A 10859-nucleotide genomic window follows, 5' to 3' on the forward strand; every position below is an offset into this window, starting at 1 on the left:
CTTGTGCTTAAATTTTAAATCTTAAATTTAGTTTTGATTTTGGGTTTTATGATCATTAAGAATACATATATAAAAGTTTTATTTATAAATTATTTTTCGTTAGTAAATATGTAAACAATTACCCCGTCATCCTTATATGGTAACTTTGAGCCGTCATCTCATCTGGCCGATGCTTGAGTAACAAAAATGTATTGCTCGCTATTTCTGTAATTGGATTCAACATTAAATTTTCACAGCTTTGTCTTCGTGCTTGATGGTCCGTCACCAATTCATCATGTTAGTAGTAGTGGCAATTCATTTTCTTTAAAGAGTAGCGACAAAAATAACAGACTTTTAAACAAGGATAGTGCAACCCCAAGATCAGCTACGAAACAAATCCAGCATGTCTACCTGGATAATATAATTTTTTTTTGACACTCGTGCCCGCATAACTACGTATAGCATCTGTCACGGCATGCACCACAGTACTGTGCCAAGCCACGTGGGTGCACCCTAACACGATCTAAATGAGATGGGAAAATTGCCTAATGTGGGAATATACTTTACCACACTAATCACATACATCAATGGGTGGGCGTTTGGTTTAGTCGACTCGATAATTTTGGTATTCTTGGTTTCTTTAAAATTTGGTTTGTTTTAAATATAAACCAAAAGGAGCTATTGAAAGATATTAACCAAGCAAGATATTTCATATTATAAGAATTTATAGTATGTTTAAATTCACCTATAGATCAATATATGTTTATATTCATTAATATTTATATAAATCTAGGTAATACTATAAAATCTTATATTATAAAATTAAGGTAGAACTAAGGATGACAATCCACTTGTCATGATGGACACGAAACCTGATTCTGCTTTGGATTTTCATTTTTTATCATTTCAACAATTGACATATTTCGCTTCAAACTGCACGGTTGCCATGAAAAATCCACGACAAAATTGTCCCTGCCACGATTTTGATTTTAAATTTTGAAAGACGAATTCATTGTGGTTTTTATGGTTCGTGCAATTATCGCGTGACTATCATACTGCCATTGGAGATGACTTTGACAATTCGAAATGTCTCATGAATCATGCTATAGATCCCATCCAATAAAGCTAAGTACTCAGTTTGAGCCTACCAGATTACGAGGATATGGTAGAACTAGTCAACTAATAGTTCCATTTGAACATACGTCTAGTTACTACGAGACGTGAGTACTAAGTAGTAAGAAAACATCTCCCAAAAGAAAATATGAGTGACGACAAATAAAACCAAACTTTTTAATAAAGATAACGCTACCTTCACATTGTGTGTGCAGCTGACAGCTGGGTCCACATGGCCCTGTCATTTTTAAATTATTTTTTGTGTTTGGTGGGACAATGTCTTCTCCATTGGGTTACGGAATGATCTTGTTTGGTTAACGAGTGCAAGTAGAATTGAACCATCATCTTGCAATTTGCACGACTAAACCATTTCATATTTTATATTATAATATATATATATATATATATATATTATAGATGTATAATTAAAATTACTTTTACCAATAGCAACACAACTTTTTTCTAGTTATATAATAAATAACGCTAATTGACTTTAAATAATATAATAAATGTCTCTTACCAAACGAGAGGTAAAATTAATACTCCCTTCATATTTTTATATGACGCGTTGACTTTTAGTTCTACGTTTGACCATTTGTCTTATTCAAAAATATATAATTATTTTGTTATAATATGATTTGTTATTATAGAAACTTTAAGTATACCATGTAATTTTGCATATTTGGATATAAATTTTAAATATCACAAATGATCAAACGCGGATTCATAAGTTAACGGTGTGGTATAAAAAAATTATAAAGAGAGTATTAGCCATCACGTCTGTACCAATGGACAGTCCCAAACAATCTGAGTATAAATTAAAAAAAAATCATATCAAAACATCCTACTTTCATCTAAGTTCTAGTGTTATATTTATCATGTAAACCACTTAATAATGGATCTTATCGTCGGGTGTCGGCTGTCCCCAGCAGAATACTGTAGCTCCGCCCTTCGGGGACAGTGACACGCACGCCGGAGTTGCATAGGGCCCGGCCTCGGCCGCGAACGCTAGAACGCCATCGTGAAATCGCCGAAGCATCCACGGTGCGGGTGGCCGGATCGGAGCCGGAGGAGATTACCGAAAGGCAAACGTGACGGCTTCGATGTTTTGCACCCCCCACCCCCATGCTGCCATGCCCCATGGCATGGTGGCATGCAACTTGATCGATCCCATGTTCGACCCGTGTGCCGCTACTTGCACTATAATGGTACCATGGTTTGTCCTGGAGCCAGGCTAGCTGTGGATGGCGATGGGGGAGATGCGTGTGATGTGATTTTCTTGCCGCTGGTATTTCCCTTCAGGGTGGCGGATCCAAAGATTTCCTGTAGCTCAGGATAAACACACATGGTAGGTGGGTGGTCACGAGGGGCGAATCCAGGTAGAAATGTTGTCGGTGTCCTTTCATTTTGTAGCATAGAAAAATATGTATCGAAATAGTGTTTTAGTTAAAATTTTAAGGATTTTATTGTGGTTGTCTAATCTTGACAAATAGAACTAGCTCCGTCCCTGGTGGTGATTGCACGATACCCCTACCGTTGGAGATGAGGGCGCCGCCCTCTGGCTAACCGTGAAACCATATCAAATTTATTCAATAGATTATTATATTATATTTGTTTGAATTTCAGTATGGTTATCTTGTCCTTACTGTAAACCGACGGTGAGCCACGATTATCATGAACTTTGCACACCGCTATCTCTATTGAACGAGGTGATTTCAGTTGAGCGAGTGATACGGATGATTTCAAGTTTGGCAGGATAACGTACACATTTTGAAACAAATTTTATTGTTACAGTTGAGTGAATGACTGACAGATATCAGAACGTGATTACACCAGCATTATTAATTCCACTTCAGGAATAATTAAACAGTTTACAAATAATCCAAAGGAGCACAAACAGCCATCTTGACTGTTCACCACTCAGAGGCGCCCATCTACTATTTTCTCAAGGTTCGTCATACAGTTGACTTCAGTTGACCTTCCTGCAGTTCAACCGGACCTCGGTCGGCGTCCCGGCCGCCGGCAGGAGGGCGCCCATCCTCACCATCGCCTTGGCGAAGTCGGCGGCAAACATGCCGGCGTTGCCGGCGTACTTCCTCACCAGCGCGTCCTGCGACCCGTTGTTGAACAGCTCCTGGTCGGAGTGGAACAGGCCCTGCTTCTTCACCAGGTTGGCATAGTAGGCGTTGTCGAACGCGTCGGGCGTCTGCACGTCGATGGGCGCCAGCGCGGCGTCGCCGCCGGACTGCGGGCACGCCTGCTGCCGGAGCGCCGCGAAGGCGGCGTCGATGTTGCCGTCGCTGTAGATGCGGCCGCGGAACGTGACGCACCGGGCCTGCCCCAGCGTGTGCGCGCCGGACAGCGCCGTCATGTCCCGCGGCGAGAGCCCCTTGTTGCCGAACATGGCGACGAGCGTGGCGAGGCTGGACCCGGGCCCCGGCAGGTTGCTGTTCGCCGCGCTCTGGCTCGCCGTCAGCGCGTCGCGGCGACCCAGCTGCACCGTCCACGTCGGCCCGCCCAGCTGCATTGCATTGGAACATTGTGTAAAAAAAAAAAAAGAAAAACCAATGCTGCATTGCATTGCGCCGTATCAAGCTTAAGTTTGGGTCGATCGATGCAAAATCCTTTACCAGGTTGACGGCGTCGCGCGCGGCGAGGGCGAGGATGTCGGCGCAGGAGACGGTGGCGTTGCAGGACGCCTCGACCTGGGTCTTGATGGCGTCGATCACCTCGTACCCGCGCACCGAGTTGGCGTTCGGCCCGGCGCTCTTCTCGCCGGTGAAGTTGGCCGTGTCGTCGAGCAAGATGGACGCGTCGCACCCCTGCATCACCATGCCACCACCACAAGAAAACCACACATGAGTAAGCCAAGCCAATCGCAGCACAAATAGCATCATCGAGAGCACGATCAATGGCGGTGGCGATCGATTCGATTCGATTCCTCACGTTGACGAAGCAGTCGTGGAAGAACATGCGGAGGATGGACGCGCCCATCCGGGGCTCCGCCGCCACGGCCTGCGCCATCCCGGCCCTCACGATGCTCTGCACATTCGGGCACTTGCTGTCGTAGTACCTCGTCGACAGCGCCGCGCCGGCACCGCCGGCGAAGAGCACGGCCGTCGACGCAACCGCCACGACCACCATGCACATCACCGATTGATCAACAGCCATTGCTACAGCTAGCTAACACCGATCGCCACAAGCACAGTTGAAGCTCGTGACCGAGCAGAGCTGGTGAGTGACGCAGCAAGAAGAATCTATTGCAGTGTAGCAGTGTGGTTGATGAGATGGAGAGCTAGCTCGTTGTGTATATATATAGTGTTCATGCGTAGATAGATAGCTCGACAATTCGTTGCCTAACTCGAGTGAATTCGAGCTGGATTAGTTTGACTAATTTGCATGGTCTACTCTGGCGAGATTGGGTGCTATGATGATGAGATCGATGCAGAGAACGCTGGTTGGGTGGGTTCGTGCATGTAGTGCATGCATGTTCGTGTGTTCGTGTTTGTAAATTGCAATTTGGGCCTGACCGACGACGCGTTGGACTGGTTGACAAATGATTTGTTTCTTTTTTATTATATTATTATTTCTTTTTAGAAAAAGAAGCCTCTCATAACTTGCTTTGTTGCTTTGGAAGACAGGGAGGTTCATCTTTTCACTTTTCATTATAAGCCAAATTTTTTTCAACATTAAATTTAAAGTTAAATTTAGGTTTTTTTATCGTAGATTATTTTTCAGTCTTTGCTTTTAGATTTTTAAGAACCCGGTATATAAAAATTTCATTCACAAAATATTTTTATTTATAAATATATTCTGTGGAACCCCTAAAAACTTTTATCACGCTGAGATCATAATAAGGAGATATTGTAGCGTCACTACTGCTTGTGGCTCGCACGCTAGAGCTGGTCCTCACACACGGTGAAGAAAGCCATTGGTAAATATTTAGATCGGAGAATTACAATGTGTATGTATTAGATTGATTACCTAAAATTTTACCATCCTAGAGGAATCTTTGTAGCACAAGTGCGCTCCAATTTGCACTCGTGTTGGTTCACAAAAGTCTACTGTGAATCTGTGACTGTTCAATCAGATCATGCACCATTTTGCTGAGTTGGAGCACATCGCACAATTTTTTTTTAAGTTAGGCACGACCACGAAGCCACTGCAACTCACCCAATCCTCTACTAAAATAAACTGCGTAGATGTGTCCAAAGTGAGCTCAACGCCTCAACCTCGCTCATTTTCCGAGACAAAATGGTCGAATCAGTTCTGCAAGAGACTGCAGCTCCGGTCTATCTTTTTCTCGAACGCGTAAAAGAATTGCACGTCAATAAATTAAAAGATAAAGAGTATTGATACACGACGTATACGGCTAGACCGACATCCAGCAGGGACCCCTAAGGAAAACAATGTAGGGGAGAGAGCCCAGACGCTACAAGCTAATCTCCCCAAAAAACATCCAAGAGAGGGAAACACACTTGTTACAGTACGTTAATCTTCTAACAAGACGCCAAGGAGTGCTACCCTAGTGGAGGACCCAGCAGGCCCTCCGAACGGATGGCCTGGGCAGCTCCAGCCTATCAAGACAAGACTTTTTTGCTTGCATCCCTAATGGCAAAATTAATATGCTTCTCCGTCACCTAACTCACAATATACAAGTACGTTTTGCTGCTGATGATGAGCTGTTTAGTTTGGTACGATCAATTGTCAGCGCCTAGTTAAGCAGAGTAGTGTGCACTGTGTCAAATGGAACTGACGCGTCCATACTTGCTGTGGCAGCTAGCGTACTACGGCTAAGTTCTTCTGCTTTACGAAGAACTAAAGATAAAAAGATTACTGGATTTTCTATAACTATTTATAATATAAAATAAAATCAACTAATATAAAATTGAAAATATAAAGATGAGATGAAGAACTTCTATGTAAAAACTTGTTATAAAAATTCATTGTCTCGTAGTTCAGAAAGCACAAGTGCAAAAACCGAGGAATATTGTGGGGGCAAAAGGATGCAGCCGTAGTACCGGTGTTTCCATACCTCAATTTGCATTGTATATCCGAGATATACCTCAATATGCAAATAGTTACTACTACTTGTTGAAACTAGAGATGCAAGTCTATCACTAAGAACAAAGTATAATAGCCGGTTGTAAACTGGCTAGATAGATACTGGGGCGGAGGAGAGATGAGAAGAAAGGGAGGAGAGGTGACTGTAAGCTTATAGCTGACTCGGATATAAGAACCAAGAAACTCTATGAGAGAAACAAGTAAGTCATGTATTAATGATAAAAAGCTAACTAATGTATGGATGTGCTAAGAGAAGGTTGTAAAGAGTCTTATAGCTGTTTGCTGGCTATATTATTAGCCTTGCTCTAACTGTTCTTCGTCTTGCATCGATCTCATTACCGTGTACCACTACTCTAGTACAGGAACTGACAATTTTTCATATATATTTTCACTAAGATATGAAAATGACAACTCTAGATTCCACATGTTCCCCCCCTATTTTCTAGCAAAACATAGCGATGTGTGAGGATAAAAAGAGATACAAAGTGTATCATGTGTGAGGCAATGTCAAATTACCAAATAATGTAGCCTAAAATTAACAATGCGATTTTCAAGCAAAACTACAACAACACAAAAGTACAAGAAGAAGTTCATCCGGTTTTAAAAGTTGAGGCTAACAATAACCATGTTTGTAGAAAGTTTGTGGTCTAAAAATGGCCATCACTCTTCTCTAAATTCTAGAGATAAGAAACTAGCACTTATGTACAAAAGAGAGGGCAATATAGTTATTTCGAAAATAAATGTAGCGAACTGTGTATAGAAGGTGTGAGAACAAAAACTCAGGGACACGTATAGCGGACAAGCCAAACCTTAAGATGCATTGAAATGACGGAGTAAAATCCAATGGCACACATGAAAGGAATTTTGGTAACACCTCTACGAGGAATTTGATTAAGATAATATGGGCGTTTGTATTAGGCCAGCCTACGGGAGATTAAGGATTCGTTGTACGAAGTGGTCAAAAGATTCCTGCGCTAATTTTAGTCACTTCAACGGTTAATTTTAAAATTTTGAATTAATTAGATTTTTAAGTGCTTAGTTGGCTCTAAAATAATTAAAATGATTAGAATCATAGAAATTAGTACAAGAATGCTTATATCGTGCTACAAAATTCGACGAGCCCTTAAAATGCTTATATTTTATAATGGAGGAAATATATTTTTTTTTGCATGGATTAATAGTTCTATGCTTCACTAAATGTGTTCGTATTCATAGAATGTTTAAACAATAATACTATTTAAATGGAAAACTACAAAGTATATATTAGGTGTGAAAAGTTGTAAAAATAGGACATTATCGAACTTTGTGTGTCAATAGGCCCTTATCAAACATAGGACGGACAATAGGACCATATTAAACACTTCAAGTTCGACAATGTCCACACCTACTACAGTAAGGAGCATGTCAAACACCGCAAGTTCGATTGGCCTCTGTCAACCGTTGTTAGTTTAACTAGTGTTCCTCCACCACCCCTGTCGACAGTTGATAGTTCGACAAGAGCCTTTAAAATGCTCCCCTAGTCAACCAGCTAGAGCTCTGTATCGATAGACCCCTACCAAACTAGGTTATCGATATGTCTCTTGTTGAATAAGAAGATATGGATATGTCCCATATCGACCCGTCTAGTTAGGCTGGGTCCTATTTTTATAATTTCGGCATACGACCCTTACTTTTATAGTTTTCTATTTAAGTAATATTATTTTTAAAGGAATTCTATCTCTTACTCTCTATGGGAGGCATGAGTCTGTCCAATTCATATTATGTTTTTTTTTGTTTGCTTTATTTGAACAGATAGCTACTGTAAATCGTACGCATCTAGGCTGAAACTGGAAACTTTACCACTTCCATTTTTTTTAAAGATAAGGGAAATTTACTACTAGCACTAAAAAGTAAGCAAGTAAGTTTTACTTTGCCAAGCACCTTCCTGGGCAGCTTCGATCACTATCCTTTGTGTGAGCATAAAAAGTTTGTCGGGTAAGCAACCATCCAAACACTTGCAAATTAAGAGAAAAATATATATGCTAGAGTTCGTGCACCCTAGCAGTAAAAGGATATACACTGAGGAGGAGTACAGGGATGTAAAAAGCAGAGTTCTAAAAAGGTAAAAAGAATAATGTCGTCCACAGTTGACCTACAATTGTCCTAAACAACAAATTACCCACTCCGGTTGTAAATATTCTACGTTTAGGAATGTCAAACTTTTACAATTTCACCATCAATTTTATATTAGAATATGCAGATCAAATATAATAGTTTTATATTACTACAATGGTAATTTTTAAAACAAATCTATACATACCTTTTGTTTTCTTAAAAGAGCAATTTTCACATCATTAATGTGGTACCATGAGGTACCACTGTTTTCTATGTAAAATTGGTACCTCTTGATATCTTAGATACTAAAAGCTACCAAATTTTGTATAGAAAATAATGGTACCTCATAGTATCTCCTCAAGAATAAAAATAATGCTCTTCTTAAAAATATGTATTTGAGAAATTATTATGGTCAAAATTTAAAATTTGAAAGGTGGGAACCAAATATTGTTTTAACAAGTCAAATATTTTTATATTTTCGACCAAAGAGAGTAGGTTACAAAGGGACAGTATGCAGGAATTATATTGCTTTTGTGATTAAATATGTTGTCTCTTGTTATATTAAGATTTATAATTAATTAATTATGGACACTAAATGGAAATGCGAAGAAAGTACAACTGCTGAGAAATCTGTCAACCCATTAGGGGAGAGTAGAGACTAGCTGTGACGAACATGCGTAGCTCAAACTTGTTTCATAAAGTCAACTTCGATATCACAATAAACCCTTAATTCACCTATATACTCCCGCTATTCATGAATATATGACACCATTTTGTTTAGATATATTGTTTGATTATTCATTTTATTTATAAAATTGATTTAAATATCACTTATTTTATCATTTACTTCTACTCATTTTATTAGGCTGTATTTTGGGGAGAGGGTTGGGAACTTCTCTTTAGCAAGAAAAACAAAGTGACTGATTAGCGTATGATTAATTAAGTATTTATTCAGAACTTGAATAATAATTTTTTTAAATAATTTTTATGTATATTTTTTAAAGAAAACACTATTTATTTGTTTGGAAAGTGCACACGCGGAAGCAGAAAGATTTTAAGTTAGGAAATGTGAGAAAAGAACATGTTCTTGTTATAAAAACTTCAAACATGACTTATATATATTTCTATATTTGCAATAACTTTTTCTAATAAATTAAAATTTCAAATATATGGTCCAAATCAATTAATTATATTGAATATTTATGGACGGGGAATATTATATTACTGGAAATATTCTTGCATTCCAACCCAAGTTGTACTGTATGAATATCGCCGAGCCGATTAATTAGGAGGGCATGCTTACCAAATGATGATGATACAATTGTTCGTATCCTTCCTACACGCACGTCTCAATCACAATTCCACAAAAGGAAACTCTCAAATGAATATATATGATCTTAGCTACGAATAATCTTGACGTACACCCACGTAATTAGCCATCATTAATCTTAGTTCACCTTCCGGCAGTCCAACCTGACCTCCGTCGGCGTCCCGGCCGCCGGCATGAGGCCGCCCATCTTCACCATCGCCTTGGCGAAGTCGCCGGCGAACATGCCATCGTTGCCGCTGTACTTCTTCACCAGCGCGTCCTGCGAGCCGCCGTTGAAGAGCTCCTGGTCGGAGTGCAGCAGCCCGCGCTGCGCCACCAGGTTCTTGAAGTAGGCGTTGTCGAACGCGTCGGGCGTCTGGTCGTCGAACGGCGCGAGGTTGCCGTCGCCGCCGGACTGCGGGCACGCCAGCCGCCGCGCGGCGGCGAACGTGGTGTTGATGTTGGTGTCCGCGTAGATGCGGCCGCGGAACATGAGGCAGCGCGCGCGCCCCACGGTGTGCGCGCCGGAGAGCGCCGTCATCTCGCGCGCGGAGAGCCCCTTCGCCGCGAACGCCGCCACGAGCGACGCCGCGCTGGAGCCCGGGCCGGGCAGGTTGGCGTTCGCCGCGGTCCCGCTCGCCGTGCGCGAGTCCTTCCGCCCCAGCTGCACGTTCCACGTCGGGCCCCCGAGCTGCAGCGCACGCACGCAGATTGCCATGAAGAAACATTCAAGATTTGGACAGCATTAATTACTCCATTGTACGAGTCTGCGTGCACTCTGTCTCTGGGCATATCCACTGACCAAGTTTACGGCGTCGCGGGACGCCAGCGCGACGATGTCGGCGCAGGACACGACGCCCTTGCAAGCCGCCTCGACCTGCGTCTTGATGGCGTCGATGACCTCGTACCCGCGCACGGAGTTGACGTTGGCGCCGGCGTTCTTCTCCCCGGTGAACGTCGGCGTGTCGTCCAGGAGGATGGACGCGTCGCACCCCTGCATACATTCGTGCGTCAGTGCACTCGTCGCACGCCCACCTCATCAGCACGGGAAGCTAGCTAGCTAGCTAGAGATGAAACGTATGGGGACACTCACGTTGACGAAGCAGTCGTGGAAGAAGAGGCGGATGATGGACGCGCCCATCCGGGGCTCCTTGGCGACGACCTGCGCCATCGCCGACCGGACGACGGCGGCCACGTCGGGGCACGTCTTGGCGTAGAACTTGGTCGAGAGCCCCTTCGCCTGGCACGGATCAGCCAGCAGCACGCAGACAAGGAGAGCAAGGGCAGCAAAGCTCCTGCC

At 42.4% G+C, this 10859-nt stretch overlaps 1 protein-coding gene across 2 annotated transcripts; it reads right to left on the reverse strand.

Annotated features, from left to right (window-relative positions):
• Positions 1 to 2895: 2895 nt before the first annotated feature.
• Positions 2896 to 10859, reverse strand: LOC102707783 (peroxidase P7-like). Of its 2 annotated transcripts, XM_006656085.3 has the most exons (4): positions 10653 to 10859; positions 10362 to 10553; positions 9708 to 10250; positions 2896 to 3481 (listed from the first exon to the last, which is right to left on the reverse strand). In XM_006656085.3, the coding sequence occupies exons 1-4, from the start codon at positions 10728 to 10730 to the stop codon at positions 3062 to 3064; spliced, it is 1233 nt and encodes a 410-aa protein (XP_006656148.2). In that variant the 5' UTR covers positions 10731 to 10859; the 3' UTR covers positions 2896 to 3061. The 2 variants fall into 2 exon arrangements, with proteins under 2 accessions (XP_006656148.2, XP_006657041.2); XM_006656978.2 differs by lacking the exons at positions 9708 to 10250; positions 10362 to 10553; positions 10653 to 10859 and adding exons at positions 3723 to 3914; positions 4039 to 4263 and having other exon boundaries at positions 2896 to 3613.

The sequence above is a fragment of the Oryza brachyantha genome, chromosome 6, assembly GCF_000231095.2.
Source record: "Oryza brachyantha chromosome 6, ObraRS2, whole genome shotgun sequence".
NCBI lineage: Eukaryota > Viridiplantae > Streptophyta > Magnoliopsida > Poales > Poaceae > Oryza > Oryza brachyantha.